Source organism: Apteryx rowi, unplaced genomic scaffold, assembly GCF_003343035.1.
Source record: "Apteryx rowi isolate R43461 unplaced genomic scaffold, aptRow1 scaffold_109, whole genome shotgun sequence".
Taxonomy (NCBI): Eukaryota; Metazoa; Chordata; class Aves; order Apterygiformes; family Apterygidae; genus Apteryx; species Apteryx rowi.
In genome coordinates this window covers 235,125-252,636 of record NW_020447297.1, presented here as the reverse complement: position 1 = coordinate 252,636, position 17,512 = coordinate 235,125, and the positions used below count along the sequence as shown (strand labels likewise).

The 17,512-nt window shown below is 46.2% G+C and overlaps 1 protein-coding gene across 1 annotated transcript in view; it reads left to right on the top strand.

Annotated features, from left to right (window-relative positions):
* The window catches only part of VILL (villin like), a 28,296-nt gene extending 15,309 nt beyond the window's left edge, over positions 1-12,987 (top strand). The window contains exons 10-20 of the mRNA XM_026072287.1: positions 1,222-1,375; positions 2,461-2,561; positions 3,247-3,384; positions 3,987-4,145; positions 5,267-5,446; positions 6,050-6,195; positions 6,915-7,059; positions 7,709-7,897; positions 10,294-10,362; positions 11,286-11,540; positions 12,808-12,987. Coding sequence (XP_025928072.1) covers positions 1,222-1,375; positions 2,461-2,561; positions 3,247-3,384; positions 3,987-4,145; positions 5,267-5,446; positions 6,050-6,195; positions 6,915-7,059; positions 7,709-7,897; positions 10,294-10,362; positions 11,286-11,540; positions 12,808-12,921 — 1,650 coding nt within the window. The 3' untranslated portion in view covers positions 12,922-12,987. The remainder of the gene's footprint in view (positions 1-1,221; positions 1,376-2,460; positions 2,562-3,246; positions 3,385-3,986; positions 4,146-5,266; positions 5,447-6,049; positions 6,196-6,914; positions 7,060-7,708; positions 7,898-10,293; positions 10,363-11,285; positions 11,541-12,807) is intronic.
* Positions 12,988-17,512: the final 4,525 nt, after the last annotated feature.

The following is a 17,512-nucleotide window of genomic DNA, read 5'->3' as shown; positions in this document are numbered from 1 at the left end:
AAGTTGTGATGTTGAAGTGAAGACTACAAGGGAACTTGGCTTTTAACTCTATTAACTATGTTCCTATTGACTATCTAATGACTTGTTTGAAGACTATAAATGGCCTCACCTTCAATGACATCTTACCTGGGGATACCCAACTTCAATACTGATCACACTTATTGTCTCAGGGAAGAAAAGCTTAGACAAACCTTGCCTTAGAACTTGTCTTTCAGTCCTCTGTGCTCCTTTCAAAAGCTTAACTCAGATGCTTTTTAATAGGCAATCAGCTTTGCAAATTCTGGCCTTGAGCTACAAATGTAGAACAAAAGATATCTCTTTCAGCATGGCAGGTGGGAGGGATGGGAAGACCATCTGCTCTGCTTTTCCCTGAGGGTAGTGTGTGGCTGCGGTATTTACAGCACAAAATGAATGCTCAGAAGCCCACACTTGGGCTCCTTTCCTGAACCACAACTGTCAACACTGTACCTCTGAGTTGTCCTGGAGCCTGCTGAGATAAACACGAAAGCAGCTACTGAAAACTGAGCAATGACTTTGACATTGTGGCAGAACAGATAATTTTCTTCCCTCTCAGACTGTATCAAGCACCTATGTTGAAGCAGTCTCTTAGCTGCCCCAATAGCTGCCCTATTTGTGAGTGTTTGTCTCTTCAGAACAGGTCACACTCTATGGTACTTAACTGCTTCCATCCCTTTACTATCTTGACAAGTCACGTGTTTTAACATGCAAAAGGGAAGACACACTCATTTTTTTAAAGAGACAAAAAGGTCAGAGTGAAGCAAAGAACTGAACTGTGCTCTCAGGTCATGGGCACACCCCATCACCACTTCTTCCCCTCCCCTCCTCACCAGAAGCTCTCTGCAAATCTGGGTGAGATAGAGGAGGATGATTTTCATTAGACCCGTGGGGTGAGATTCTCTTCAAGATGAAAAGTTTAGAGATTCRTTTTAGGATGTGATCTAGGTCACCAACTTCAGGGCAGGGTTCAGTTGCCTAGATACAGGTATAAACATAGGTACCATAGTGGAAGCTTGCAGACGTCTCCATTTATAAGTCTACATGCAAGTGTCTTAATCTTGAGGTGAATCCTGTCCTTAGTCATGCTGTGCTCAGCTGTGGGGAGATGTTTGCTCTTTGGCCTGGCTCAGTTCCACGTCCTTCTTCTCATGTCTGTAAAAACTTTGATGTGTCCCAACTAAAGTCCTTTTGCAACCCCCCTAGGGTTTCATCCAAGCCAAAGGCTACCCTCCTTCCACCAACATTGAAGTGATAAATGATGGAGCGGAGTCAGCCATGTTTAAACAGCTCTTCCAGAAGTGGACAGAAAAGGATGAAACGCAAGGGCTGGGCAAAGTCTACACTACTGGCAAAATTGGTGAGTACATTTTCAGAGCCATGAATTGTCCCAGATTTGGCTTTACTACTTGTTCACCTGTGCTAAGTGACAGCTGAGGGAGCATCATTCACATTAATTGTCTCCTATCTTCAGCATCTTGAAAATGTAGTGCACGTTCTTCTCACGCCCATATTTTCCACCTTATTCAGTAGATTCAAAGCAACTGAGCAACRTTCACAACTGCCGAGGCTTCTTATATGAACCAAAATGCTGTTATTCCAAATGTAAATGTTGGCAGAAGATCAATCTCTCCTGAAAAAAAAATATGCAAAAATTCACACTTACAGAACTTTTTACAAAATTTTCTTTAGAAAGGACTAATAATGAATSTGATAAGGAAGTGTCGAACAACATTCTGCTCTCATTTACACTGGCATCCACCCAGGACCCTCCTGACGTCAAAAGAATTATTTTGTACTTACACCGGTGTAAACAGTAGCTCAATTTATCATGCTGCTGAAGTGAATATTGCAATGTATTAACCCCAGAGGGAAAACAATACTGAAGAGAGAGATCTTACAGATGAATGAGAGGATAGTGACAGACTTGCTGAAAGTCTCCATCAGTGATAACTTCATAGCCATGAATCTCTCTTTTCCTTGCAAATTCTCTCTCTTCTCTCCATGTCTTTCTCTCTCCCTTCCATGCATACTCTCTCTCTCTTTATCATGGTCTGGAGAAATGTAGCCATTTTATTTCTGAAAGCAACATTTTAAAAGGAGGGAAATAAGTACAGGTCTGGAAAATAATCATGAATTTTCAGTCAGGAGGTAACTAACATTTTTACTAGCCAATCATCACAACTTCACTGGAATGTGCAGTATGGCCAGTTGCCAGCCCGTAACACAGAACAACATCAGAGTGTGTGCACTCTTGTATATTTTAAAAAGAACATTTTCTTACTGGTGGCAAGACTGGCTTCAGGTAACTCTTAACCATGTTTCTCTCATGTATATAATAATTGTGTATGTGTGTGAGGGTGGTACACAGGGTTTGCATGGTTTATACRCTCTGCATGCATTGAATGTCTTCTGTTCATGCTTTTATTCTGGTGGTGCATCCAGCCAAGGTGGAGCAGGTGAAGTTTGACACCACTCAGCTCCATGCCAGACCAGAGCTAGCTGCTGAGCAGAGAATGGTGGATGATGCTTCTGGTGATGTAGAGGTGAGAGAATTCCTTTCTCTGACAGACGATGCAATTCTCAGAGTGTTTCCAAATCCCCCTGTCATTTCACATGCAGCAGCTTATAGACCTGTGAAAGCACACCCAGCTTTCTCATCTCTCCTGCCCAGGGAAGCATGGCTGCAGCCCAAATGAACTCCTTGCCAACTCTAACTAATGCAAAACTTATTATAGCTCAGGGGCATTTCTCCTCCAGCCTGTGGCCAGTGGAGCAAAGGAGTCACTGAGTTTACTCTAACCCTCTCCTGCCACAGGCACAGGGCGTGAGACTGATACATTCAACTCCCTTTTTGCACTGTCTCATAGTTAGGTCCATATCACCGACATTTATGCAGAGCAGAGGCCCTCCTCTGTCCTTGCAGCCTCCCATGGAAGATGGAGCTGGTTGAGAGAGGAGCCCTGGGGCTGTGAAGCACCAGAATACTGCGCCTTCTTGAGGGTGACCAACTGCCAAAAGTCGAGTTAAAGGCCCACATCTTGTGGGAGTCACTAGAGACCTGAGTTTTCTGGCAAACACTTACTGAAGGTGGGGAAACATAGGCTGGCATCTGAGGGAAGAGAGGAAGGTTTGTCTTCCCAGCTGAAGACCTGGGTCTGCTGGCAAAGGGGCTGTGCTCTATCTTCACATTGACTCCACTGCTGCTCACTAAGACGTTTCTCTTGCTAGGTGTGGAGAATTGAGGACTTGCACATGCAGCCGGTGGATCCCAAGAAATATGGGCAGTTCTATGGGGGTGATTGCTACTTGGTCCTGTACACCTACCTGAGATCAGGCAGGCCTCACTATGTCCTCTACATGTGGCAGGTAGGTCAAACCAAAGCAGAAGGGACTGTGCCGTGTCTGTTAGAAGACCAAAACTGGTGATTGTTAGAAGCCTATAACTGATGGAAGCAGTTGCACACCAAAATCCAACTGATACATCCCAAAGAACTCACGTGCCCTTTTCTTATAAGCTGTCTGCTTGCAAATATCCCAAGCTCTGTCTTGTAAGCAGCATGGACTCTCTGAGCCCAAGCTGCCATCAGATTGAAAGATGGGAATATAAAACAGAGAGCATGAATGACTGTGGGACTTACAGTGCTGAAGTCAAACCTTGCAGGCTTTCAGATTTTTCTTTGAGTTCCTAGGACCTGGATCATGTGCATATTTGAATATCTCTACTTTCCATTTTTAAATATATTTTCCTCCTCTAGATTGCAGAGAAAAGCTTTGAAAATGAGGTTTAAAGGCTCCAAGACCAGAATGCAAATTTAAAATCATGTAATTTGGCTTCTGATCTCATGATAGCACAGGCAGAGATCTGGATCGTGATTCTAGCAAGTCTGGGACTAGCAGGAAGTTACACTGTGCAGAGCTTTATACCCTTCACCTCATCATGTTATGTGTGGTATCGCTTTCTCCCCTAGGGTCGCCATGCCTCTGTGGATGAAATCACGGCCTGTGCCCTCAATGCCGTGGAACTGGACAAAAAGCATGGGGATGAGGCTGTGCAGGTGCGCGTGACAATGGGCAAGGAGCCATCACATTTCCTGGCGATCTTCAAGGGCAAACTCATCATTTACGAGGTAACGTGGCTTTGTGTGCGTGGGCAAGGTGCAAACGCCGAGGATGGAGCAGTGGAAGTAGTTCAGAGTAATGGGCTGATGTTAAGGAGAAGTGTCTGCTAGGCCTGCATGGGCTGGCATGGGGAAAGGATGGAACATTTCTAGCTCTCTCTTTGTGGTACTTATATAACCACCACTGCTGTGTTGTGTTTGCAAAATCCCCTTTCTCATTAAGTGAAGCAGCTCTGTGCACTTCCCCATAATAATGGGTAACTAAGACACAAAGAAGCTAAGGACTTCCCATAGCCTCTGAGAAGTCTCTGGTGGAGAGGGGACATCTCAGGAACTGAACCTGAGCTCTCCATACTAATTTKCCCAGTAGGCTGAACACAGTAAATACCTAAGAGGGAACAGTCCTGGGCCGAGCTGGACTCAGCTGTCTGTCACTGAAGTCCAGCATTTACATGTGATGTTCTTTCAAATTCTATCCCAAAATATTTTGCAGAGTTACAATAGAAGGACTGGGCTGTAAGTTACAGATAGCATGATCCTTCAGRGTCTGGCCTCCAGAGAGGGTCCCCCAAAATACCCTGCAAAAAGTTACACTATTTGAATTGTCCCTGCCTGAATTTCATCTCGTTATATTCTAATCCACTTCACTTGCTGCTTTCATTGCTGCCATCTGTTGTAGAGACATTATAAATGACTGGAAAAGGGCAGGATTGCCCTCAACACTTGGTGGTGGCTCAACCATACAACTTCCATAGCAGACATTCAGCTAAACTCACCACAGCTGAAAATCTGAGTCCAGCTGTTGTGTCCTTTTTACATGGCAAAGGCGTAGTAGATCCTAAGGTCTGTTTACATTGAACTTGAGTGCCTTGGCAGGAGCTTGTCGAGACTTAGAATAACTAGAGAGAAATTTAAAAGTTATGACATGTGGGATTTATTCTGACCTGTAATCAAAACATACTCAGATTTACTCGCTTGCTCCAGTCAGACTCTGTACAGGCCTGTGGTCCCTCACTGCAGCAGCGTGAGGAGCTCCGAGCTCAAAAGTCTTTCTCCTCTAACCAGACACACTCTGAATTTGCATGTCATCCTCATCTCCCAGTGCCATCTTTCCCTCTGTTTCCTTGCAGGGAGGCACAAGCCGGGGTCAGACAAGCACTCCCGAACCTGCTATCCGCCTCTTCCAGGTGAGGGGCACRGATGAGATGAACACCAAGGCCACAGAGGTGCCAGCCCGGGCCTCCTCTCTCAACTCTAATGATGTCTTCCTGCTGACGACCAGCCAAGTCTGCTACCTGTGGTGTGGGAAGGTGAGATTGCAGTGAGTTAAGGGGAGGCAGCTGATGGGRGCCAAAATTGCTGACCCAGGGCTTGAGTCTTCTACCCTTCAGAGCCATGGAGGTATATCCTTGGGCAAGCAGCCAGTGCACCCAGGGGATGGTCCTTTCTATGTATGATTAGCAGGAACATGGCTTTCTCTTCACAGAAGTAACCCATCCTGGGGTTCACTTCACCTTACTTCAGATGTTTACACAGCAGATCACTTTCACCTGAGCAAACCACCCCAGGTGCTCTGTCCAGCCAACTGGGGGAAATGAGCTGGAATTAGGGCATTTTCATTTAACCTATTTTAAGCATCTACCTTATGATGAGATGACTTGGGCTCTGGATGCCATTGGCAGYGCTGGATGGCCCTGCAGAGACTAGGTTTGGAGTTTTAGTGACCAGCTCAGATGTAATCAGTGAATCTCAGTCCTCCTGCCTACACAACCCATTAGAGGGTGAGACCCTCAAAAGCGTTAAAGCAAGTCTAAAACTTTTGAGAAGAATGCAGGGTCAGGCCAGCTCTGCCCCACAGATAAGTTTTGCCAGTCTGCCCCTAACTCCACCTCAATCTTCTGTCCTGAATACAGGGTTGCAGCGGAGATGAAAGAGAGATGGCAAAGATGGTTGCTGATGTCGTCTCAAAACGGGACAAGCTGACTGTTTTGGAGGGACAAGAGCCAGCAGAGTTCTGGGAAGCCCTGGGAGGCAAAGCCCCTTATGCCAGTGAAAAGAGGTAATAGTGACCTGATTGTTCCTCTGGCTTTAGCAATACTAAGCAAATGATCAAACTTCTAGAGGGATGTGGGAAAGCAATTTGATACCATGTCCTCACCCCAGAGTACACTAGGTCAGAATATCCCCAAAATCTTGGCCTGCCACAATCCTTACTGGAAACCCCACTGAGATGTCTCTTGTCTAGGTTTTGGGTCAGACTTTCTGTGAAGTAGGAGCTCCAGAAGCAAACCCAGCAGACAAAGGTCCCTAAGCTGTTCTTTCCCTACAGTAAATCCATCCAGTGTCTGTCTTAGGACATGACTGTCCTAGGGCTACATGAGTGGCATATTCATTTCCACCCATTACTAGCCTGATGGGCAGTTCCAGGAGATTCTAAACTTGCTGTTGAGCAACCTGGATTTCCCCAGGCCTCTGGGCAGGTGACAAGTTCCTTTGCAACCCAGTGGGCTGATGTGGCTTTCACCTGACAGCAGGCTCATCTCCATGAGTAGGGAAAGATTCTGCTTTTGCTTTCTTTGGGTAGAGAAAGAGTTACCTTAAAAACTGTTAAAATTGTCCAAGAATTCCTTGAGAACTGACATTACTAACTTTCAGGCCTGATGATGTTCCCACCTCATCCATCATGGTCATAACTAGTAGTTGCTGGGCCAGCGGTAAACCACAATGGAAAGGTTTCCATCTCTCTTGCTTTTTCTTTCCCTGCCACGTGTGAGGAAGGTTTCAAGAGCGGAACACCCACTACCAGCCTCGCCTCTTCGAGTGCTCCAACCAGACAGGACGGTTCATCATGACAGAAGTGGTGGGTTTCTGCCAGGAAGACTTGGATGAAGATGATGTCATGCTGCTAGACACTTGGGAAGAGGTCAGCACGAATTCCCCCCTCCCCTTCCCTCTAGAAATGTTTTCAAACCAGATCTGGCTTAATTTGTTTTATAATCCAGCATTCAACGTGAAATTGAGGGCAACACCTTCTTTCCCATCTCCAAACCCTTCCCCATGCCCCGTCTGATAGGCAGGCCTATGTCTAACCCTTTTCATCCAGTTACAAAACACTTCGGTGAGGTAGTATTGTTAGCCCTGTTTCAGAAAGGGGGAAACTGAGGCACAGAAAGCAACGGCATGAGCTCTTTCACCAGCAAGGTGGCACCCAGAAACCCTCCCCCTCATTTCCCAGCACCAGTGATGAGAAATTGCTTTAGCCTGTCAGAAACATACTCCAAGTAGTTTGCTCGGAGGATATCTGAGTTTTTGATCACTCAGGGACTAGGTTTAACTACCTTGAAATGTGAGATCTGTTTCCTGAAATGTTTATGCTGTGGGGCTGTCTCAAAAGCAAAATCCTTCTTGGTTTGGAGCAAATCTAGGATCAAAATCCCAGGGAACTATTTGGCAACAACAATTCCAGTCTTAGCGCTGCTTCAGTAGGCAAGGGAGAACAAATAACTGTCTCCACAGGTCCTAACTGCTCACTGATCTTCATTGCAGATCTTCATTACCTTCTCTCATTGCAGATTTTCCTTTGGATTGGCAAAGCCTCCAACACATACGAGAGGAATGAGGCAATTGCCTCAGCTAAGGAGTATCTCAAGGCCCATCCAGCAGGGAGAGATTTGGCGACTCCAATAATACTGGTGAAGCAGGGCTACGAACCCCTCACCTTCACAGGATGGTTCAATGCTTGGGACCCCTACAAATGGAGCGTAAGTTACTGAGAAAGCCCTGTGGTGTGCAGGTGTGCACAGCAGTGCTTAAAGAGTGTCACTGTCAATATCCACTATGATGCACAGAGGAAAACCTCGCTATGACATCTCTAGAGCTTTGTGGCTTCCTGGTGCAGGGCTACCTGTCCAGCTTTTGTTCCTTCTCCAGCAAGAAGTACCTATTTGGTGAAACAGAGGGCTTTTGTGAATGGAAGTAAATGTGCTTTAATTCACAATATTCACATTTTCCTTTTAAAAATATCAAGGCCCAAATCAGATGGTTTGGGATTTCAGCCAAAAAATACGTTTTGGGGCTGCCAATAGTAAAATAAAGTTCAGAGTCTCAGTGGAAGCACCCCACATCATAAAGAGAATAAAAAAATGTTCATTTTTCAAAATACTGTCACAGAGAAAGATTCCTGACCCAGCTTTAAGGGCAAACTCCGGTAAAATGAAAGATGCGAACAGACAGGTCTCTTCTCCAGGTTCACAGACTGTCCATCAGAGCCCTGGCACTGGATGCCCTGACAGACGTCACCTTTGGTCCCTACATACAACCCATCTCAAAATCTGATTTACAAATACCAGCTATACAAAAAGGGAAACCTGCCCCAGGAGCTGCCTGAGAAAGACAGAAGTCATTCCCACCTCCCTCCTTTAAAACACACAGATTTCAAATCTTTTCAGCAGTTTAAAGCCCAGCAGAGATTTGCTCACACAGCTGGTGCATGGTGCCCTGCCAAGCGCTGTCGGTGCTGTTCCCCAACCTGGGCTGTGCATATCAGGGTTGGGTGAAGGAAGGAGTAATTAACCCCGTGCAGAGCTCACATCAACCAGACCAGCCAGCCTGGGCGCTGGGTGCTGCAGCACGGAGCGTACTGGGAATACAGGACAACCCTGCAGGGGCTTTGCTGGTTTATCTACCCAAAGTATTGGGCCTGATTTTGGTTGGTAGCAAACAACTAGGTGGGAGCAACACTGCCAGACTGTGCACCGATACGCCTGCCACCTGATGGCACTGGTGCACACGACATAGGAAATGAAAAGCCACACGATGATGGAGAGTTGGGAAAATCTCGGCTCGTAGGTGGTGTTTTCCCAGAGCAGGCTTAGTCAGCACAGTGCAGGGTCCCCAGACCTTTACCCAGCAGGCTGCCACTGATCACCCCTTCTCTGTCCCGTTTTTTCTGCAAACGCTGGTGTTCATCTGATTCACAAGTGCTCCTGTTTTCTGGTTGCCCAAAGGGCTGCAAATGAAGTCCCGTGCTGGAGCCTGCAGGTGGGACAGACAGGCAGCAGGGGTGAAGGTCCCTGGGGGACTTCACACTGCAGGAAATCTCATATAGAGCTATTTTTTCCTGTAGCTGAACTTGCATCCTCTTTCTTTGCAGCTGGTGTGGTGGTAGAAAGTCTGTCTGAACAGCAGGATTTGGACAGATAAGACAGTAACTCCCAGAGCATTGAACCTTAAAACAATGTTGATGCTTGAAACATAGGTCAAAAACTTGGGTCTTTTTGAGGAACCACTGAAAAACAAATATACAGCTCAAAAAATACAGGGGCCTGAAAAATATCCCTTGTAGGCAGCTTCAGCAACTAGAGACAAGCAGTTCAAACTGTTAACGTCCCAGGAACACCTGGTGTGTGTTTTCYTGCTCAGTTTTGGGTTTAAATCTGTTTGCTCTGCAGTCTATGTGTTTATGTTGTTTGTTCTTTTCGGGGAACTTTTCTAGATGGTGCTGTTAAGAACTGACATCTCCTGGTTGTTTAGGAAAACACAGTCATCAGCTTTGCTTAATTATCCAATATATTGCTTTTTAGGAAATAAGAGGTATCATCTGGTAATGCGTGGCACAAATTATAACAAGCCTAGGACAGATGCTTGGGTTTTGAAAAATTATTAGCTTTAGCTAAATTAAATGGGAGGAAAAGACAGGGGAAAAAAAAAGCTTATCCTAAACTTTCATGCATTGCAAGATCAGTTTAAAATTTAGAAGATTTAAATCTGGTGGTAAACAAGGTTTGCAGCTGATGYGTAAGTACTGGGTCGGGAGAGGAGACGAAAGCTCTAGGGGGATGGTGGGGAGCCTTGGGGTCAGGAAAAGATACTGGAGTAGCCAGGTTTGCCTTCTGCTCTATGAAGTTTCCTGTTTTCACCTTGTATTGTACAACTGCAGAGGCTGAAATCTGTTTCTTTCTTTGTTTTCAAATCAAAGCTCAGATTCTGGCAGAATCTCCTGATTCCAGGAGTTGGATATTAAAGGAAACACCAGCTGTCACCATAACTGGCATCCCTGCAGCTTTAAAATTTATGTGATCTCCCAACTCTGTTGGAGAACAGGACCATGTGCTCATTAAAGGTGTCCTTTGCTTCTCATGACTCTCTTTACCTTTAGGATGGCAAGTCCTATGAGGAGATGAAGAACAGCTTGGGAGATGTGTCAGCTATATCTGAGATCACAGTGGTGAGTGGTTCCTAGACCCTGTGGGTGGGAAACATCAGGGTATTAATACCACTGTGCTCCCCAGCCTGGTCACATGAAGGAGAGGGTGTAATGATCAGAGTAGGTACGGGGACCTCAGGCTCTCAGGATCAGAGCTGTGTTCCTCCAAGGAAAGCAGAGTGAGATGTGATTAGTAGTCCATAAATATACCCAGATCTCCTGGTACTCTTCCAGCCCTGTACAGAGGCATCCGTGGGCAGGAGATTGGACAGCTGATTTCTAAACTACACTAGCAATTAAAAGTGTAAGTGAGGATCTTTGTATGAGCAGTTTGCAGAGCTGTGATCCCTGAGACCCTGGACTCTGGCAAGGGGCACACAGGTGTCACAGGCTAGGGAAGGCACAGCCCAATGGGAGATCCCACAAAACATGGCTAGAACAAGGTCCCAACAGTCCCAAACATGACTGTCACAAGGGATTGGTTCTGCCCTGGATGTAATCAGAAGGAAGGCTGGAAGGAAGTGGCAGCGACTTTGAACCAGGCRAGGAAGCAAGTCGGCGAGGGGTGCACAAGTAATCCTGAAGCTTTAGGCTGGGTAGATATCTATCCTTATCCTTTCTGCTCCCACGTGAGCCTTCCCTTGCCATTATCCTGAGAAAAACTAGGCTATTACAAGTTCCCCTGGTTAATTCTAGGGGGTACAATCAGTGCTGTGGTTTTAGCAATCCTAATGTCATGACATAACCTTGGACAGAGGTGCCGGACTAATGTTATAGTTTGGACCTTCTCCTTGCAGCTTTAGTCCTCCAAAGCAGCAAACCGAATAGTGGCCTATGCCAGGAACAGTCCTTCCAACCCCAGCAGAGAGAAAGACCTGGGATAACCTCCCAGTCTGTTGTACTGATAGAGCATGTTGTCTTGACATGTTTCCTCTACTTGGCAGGATCTTAACAACATCAACCTGAACAAGAGAAACATCAGCATGATCAACTCGACTGTTTCAAGTACAAAAAGAGCTTCCTCTGAGTATAAAACACACTTCAACCACAGTGACAGCAACAGCAACAGCAATAGCAGCAACTACAACAACAGCAGCCCTTCCCCAATGCCCAACAGCGAAGGAATTTACTCCCGAGAGGTACTGATCAACAAAACGGTGGATGAACTTCCAGAAGGCGTGGATCCTGCTATGAAAGAGGTGATAGCACTGCTGGTTTAATGTCTTTGTAGCTTAATCTGGTGCTGAGTGTTAGCTAAGTGTACTAGTACTTTAAGCTATTGAATCCTACTTCAAAGGACTGGAAATTGTAGTAACTTTACCTGTGTTTTGACTCCATGTTGGACCAAATATTTTAAGTACTAATGTTTTTCAGGGGAGAAAAATGAAGTTTAAATAGCTGATTTTAAAAATATTTACCTTTGGTAAGATTGTTTTATTATGCCACTTGACCTCTGTCCTTGGGGGACAGAGACTCAAAACTACAAATCCTGCAAGACACAATGACTGAGGACAGCTGAGAATGAAACCAGGAGTTTTGTTCTGGCTGGGCCCTAGATTTCTGTTTCCATTCAAAACTCCTTCCAAAAAGGTTCTTTTTTTTTTCTTTTTTTGCCAGAAAACTTAAATTTCAGCAAGGACCATTTGTAAGGATAAGGAGAATCGCCACATTTCTGCTCAGCCCAAGGATTTTGCCAACATCTGTAGCTAAGTTCAAGCAAGCACATGGGAGAGACACAGGGGCTGATTCTCTTTACTCTCTACAACCCATGATTGACCAGTTTCTTGCAGCAACAGATCTCCTGGCAAATGCCAAGATCTGTAGCCAGAGAGATGATCTACAGTTGGACCAGCGGCTCTGCAGCAGCTATGCTAGCTCTCCTCATATAGCAGTGATGATATTTCAGCTGGTCTGTACATGAGTGCTTTTTTTTACTCAAAATGCCAGCAAAAACCCAATTTCTGCTTCCCACAGAATTTTTCTGAGTAACACTGATAAACCAGCTATCTATGAAACATTCTGGCTTTCTGGCAACTGAAGAGAGCATTTCCAGCCAGAATGCTGTTGGGAGACTTGTGCGAGGGAGAAGTGCGTTCACTGTGAATTGCTGCTTGAGAAACCACGCAGTATTTTAGCCAGCAGAACTCCTCCCAAATAACATTAATTGTCCTGGCCTCGGTGTGACTAATGGGGCAGAATTCCAGACAGAACATACTAACCGCAAAACGGTGATGTACCTTTGGGCTGGTGGGCTTGTACCCCCTCTGAGCTTTGGGAAGCAGGATGAGGAATAGTTACTGGGATGTTCCACTGCCCACCATGAGGACAGACAGGAGGACAGGAGATGTTTGCCTTAAGTCAGGGGCCAGCACTGGCATAGCAAGATAGGGATGCTGCCTAGGGAGGCATCCCAGCCTCTACAAAAGCCAAAACTGACTGTCTCCTTACTCTCTCTTCCCATTGCAGTACTATCTCTCTGACACTGATTTCCACGATATCTTTGGGAAGTCCAAGCATGAGTTCTACCAGATGCCCAAATGGAAGCAACAGAATGAGAAGAAGCAATATGGACTCTTCTGAGACCACAGGGGCCATCTGGCATCTAATGACTCTGGGACCAACCTCGATCTCTTAGGAGCTGCAGGGAAGGAATGATGACATTTGTCAATGAACCCAACCTCATCTCAATCAGGCCAAGCCCCAATGCAGTTATTCCAGCAGGCACTGTTCAGGGGAAGGCTCCTTTCTCCTTGCAAACCCCAAAACCAAGAAGGCAAAACTTTTTGTAGGAGTGACTTTGCAGGATGTTCTTGCCTTTTTTGGACATTTTATTGCTGATAATCGCAAAGACAAGTGTGTGTCACACAGCCATAGTGCAGCCTGTCCTCTCTTCTCCCCCTTGCAAATTGCCACTTGCACAAGGTCAGGGGCTTCCTGAAATTTAAATTAGGAAATTTAGGAAATTAGAAATTTAAAATTAGGCAGGACTAGGGCTACTTGCAGCTGATGTGTAAGTACTGGGTCGGGAGAGGAGAGGAAAGCTCTAGGGGGATGGTGGGGAGCCTTGGGGTCAGGAAAAGATACTGGAGTAGCCAGGTGCATAATGGGCTAGCCCATGGAGTGAGACTGGCCAGTTCAACCCTTCTCACCTTGCAGAAGAAATATCCACCACAGAAAATCAGTTGTAGACTAATATGCACTACCTGATGTGGGAAAAACAAATGAGAAACTGGCTTGTAAAAACCCACATATTTAGAATATATTTATTAGCTGATTTATTTCAAGAGGCTGATGAGATTTAGGGCTAGATGCAGGATTCTGAGTGTCAGACAAGACCTTATTTTTTTTTCCTTCCATTGAGATGGCATCTCCGTTCTCACCTGGCCTCTCTGACCACAAGCAGGTGCAGGTGGGCAGGATGGTCTCTCTGCCCACAGACCAGAGGCCTGGAGAAGCCAGGAGGTTTTGGGGGATGACCGGAAGCAGAATTTGTCCGACTGCAGCTTTTGTCACGGGGCTCCATCCCTGTGATCTCCGTGGGGCTGAGAGGGCATGTTCCACAGCGTGAGCTCAATCTGATCAAGGGGGCGGGGGGCAATACAAGTGATCAGTGTTTAAGGGTTATAACTGTAAACAAAAGGAAGAAACATGTATGTTTAAAGAAACCCAAAAGATTTGGTTTTGCAGCTTTATTCCATTTACAGCCTGATCAGTGATTTCAAATAAACAGCCAACAGCAACATGAGAATTGTCCTTTATCAGCAGGTGGGGTAGGATGGTGGTGGAGAAAAGCTCTGCAGGGCCACAGCTCCTTCAAACAGCTGGACATTAATGGGATTTTGGATGTTTTAAAAAGAAAAGGACAAACTCAGGAGCTGGGGACCCCTCTGTCCCCAAACACCACATAGCAGGCACCTTGGCACTGTTTCTCTCCCTGTGCCGATTCACCCTGCTCCTGAAGACCCCCGTYACCTGTGAACAAGGCTACTTGGCTGCCCTTCCTTCCCACTCAGCGGTTGGCTTGATTGTCCACCCCTGCTACAGAGATGTGGTGTTCATATGCTTAGGAGCTGCAGGTGACCTAGGAGCAAAGAGCTCTCACGCAATACCCAGGACCAGTGACAGTGCAGTAATGGTGAAGTGTCACCATCTGGCTGGCCTGGAGGCAAACACTTCTAGGTTATGGGATCTTTTGGAGAAATCATTGCATTTAAGAATTCAGGGCTACTTTATGCAAGCTGCAACCACATCATTACCTCTATGCTCCCTGGCAGCAGTTTTGTCCATCTATGCCTGAGGGCCCAGCACAAAATCCATTGAAACCCTGTGCAGAGTAAGGTAAGAATCAAGCAGAGACACAAATCAGCCAAATTATCTGCATGATTGTTCCTGTTGTGTTCACACTGGATACAATCAGTGCACATTTTCTCTGTTTCAGCCAGCCTTGCCACAGTTGGAARCAGCAATCCACATACAATATTTATATCGCCCCACTGTGGCATGCTCCTGCCAGCTCCCAAATTAATGAATTGCATGTGCCACTTGATAAAACTCAGCGATTCCATCTATAAGCCCTGATTGTGGACCTAAAGAGTAGCATGCAATCAAACGGAGAGAAACGGAAATGCAATTGGATTAGGGAGATTAGGCTGGTTCGCGATGTGTTGCTTTCGTTCCTGCTGCCACAATGTTCACCAGCAAACGTGTGCTGGGTGCTCCTGCCAGGACTCAGAAACCAGCATGGGATTTTACAAATAATAGATCCCTGTGATATTTGGGAGCTCCTCGTGGGGAGAGCTTGTTTTACTGTCTGCCTCCGATTTATAAAGGAAATGGCAGTTTCTCACCCACATCCTTCTTTTTATACCACTTGCTATTTTGCACGGCAGTGTCTACTGGGCCATGTCCCATTTCTGCTGCTGCCCTGGTGTCTCTTTTCACTAGATCTCTTCCCTAGCGTGGGGCCACAGCACTTCCTAATTTGCTCAGAGATGAGGTCCCTCAGCAGCAGTGTGGACCATGTTCCTTTGGGGAGAGAGGAGACCTTGTGGTGTTGCCCCCTCATGCTCTGGTCCGATCCCAGCTTGGTCACAGATGTTTACCTGTGGCTCCTGTTGTTTTCCCCCAACTCTGTCTGTCTGTCTGTCTGATGAGAGGTGTTCTCTCTTCCCACCAATCTTGCCTGCCTGCCTTTAAACACACAACAGGCAGAGGAAACCCTGGCTTCTCCATGTAGTCCATCTAAGACCACCCTGAGCCTGGGTAGTGTAGTCCTGCCTTTGCCCACACCTATCCCCCACCTCCCAGTCCCCCGCACCTCTGCTCTTCCAGTGCTGGAACACAGCTGGTAGGTTGGGGTCAGTTAAGCTCACTGATCTAAATGAAATATAATCTTGCAATGCAAAAACCCCAAACAATCTGTTCCCAGCCAACTCAGCCCACTGATCTGACTCATCCCACAAGCCCGGGCGTGAACATGAGAAAGGGGGCAGAAATGCTGCTAGTCATGGCTGTGCTCAGGTGCTCCCTACATGGTACAGAGAAGTCCTAAGTATCCTTTATTCATGCTTTTTATCCAGTGAAAATGAAATGCACAGAGCATCCTTTCAGCAGGGACCAAACTCAGTCTGTCCCCTTCCAACCGGTGTGCCCTGCTTCGGGCTGCAGAGCCATTACGTGACTTCTGGTCCCATTGCACTCCTACTCTCAGGTCACTGAACGATCCCCAGCAGGAGCTGACCAACTGCATGCCCTGCTGTAATTTGTCAATAAATGCCCTTCCCTTTAGAGCCAGGAGCAGTGGGCTCATCTCTGGTTAAGCCTCTCCCTGCCTGGACAAGTGCTGTAACCATTAGGCTATGGTAAAGAAGATGAGAGTTGCAGTTAGGAAACCCCTGGGCTTAGCGGGATAGCCAATTTCTGCATCTCAGTGCACTTTGATGGGAGGTAGGACCCTGATCATATGACGTGGGGCTGAGCGCAGAAGCAATGATGTGTGGACATTTGGGAGACAACTCTGGGGACACCATCACCCAGCTCCAGCATCCAGGGTAACAGGCTTTGGTTAAAACTCAGTTTTGTAGTTAAGCTGAGCAGAGACACATTTCAGCCCTCCTCTGAAAGACTTCCCCTGGGGAGCAGGGCATTAGCACTCCTCATACTTACTGTACAAAAATCGCATCTTTCCCAGAGGCCAGCTGTGCCTCAGCCACACGGGGATGCTGCAAAACCCGGGGAGGCAGTGAGGGAGCAAGAATAACAGCTAAGGCCCTGCACATAGGAGCATCACCAGRTGGGACCTTCACGGCAATATGAGCGTGCATGTGACCATATGACACTGCATGTGYGATATGATGACTGGGTGACAGTATGACACTCAGTATGTCAAGAATGCTCCAACCTTGGCTTTCGTGTGTGATGATTGATGCATGATGCATCAATCACAATTGCTCAATGATGCATCATGATGCAACCTGCCCCATCTTAGAGGTGAGCTGAGAGACAGCCCATGTCACTGCAGGACAGCTGTTTCTGCCTTGGTAATGTCTGCAGCTCTTGAGCTCTTTTAACCACTGGTAATTAATTCAGTTTGACCCTCTGAGGTGTGGATATAATTCACATTTAATCTGGCAATGGTTTACAACATCATACAGTATTTTAGTGAGGAGGAAAAGTCAATATGTCCAGCAGTGATTACTGCAGCATGACAGACTCTGAGTTGGACTAAATGAAGCCCAGTTTACAGTGTGCCCAAGGGTTACTAAATCCAGGCTATTTTGGACTAGGAAAAAGATGGGGGAGGGAGCAGGCTGGAATTTATTCAAAAGGACATTAACCTCTTTGGTAGCAGCATGCCAGTCCTCTCCACCATTAGGCTTTAGAGAAATTAAGCAGGTCTATCTCCACATTCATGTGTGTTGCATTCAAGTAAGCCAAGGAGGCAAGTAGCGACAAGTAACTGGACTTTTTCAATTTTTTTCTATTTTTAATAGTCTAACATATTGTTAGTATCACAGCTGGCACTTTGAAAATATATTATTTTATTTCAACAATATTCCCTTAACTCTGCAGTTGTACTTTGAAAAAAAAAGATCTTTTCCCATAAATACTGGATTACTGTTCAAAACACTTCAGTCTGCTTGTGCTAAGTTACGCCTATAGTGCAACCGGG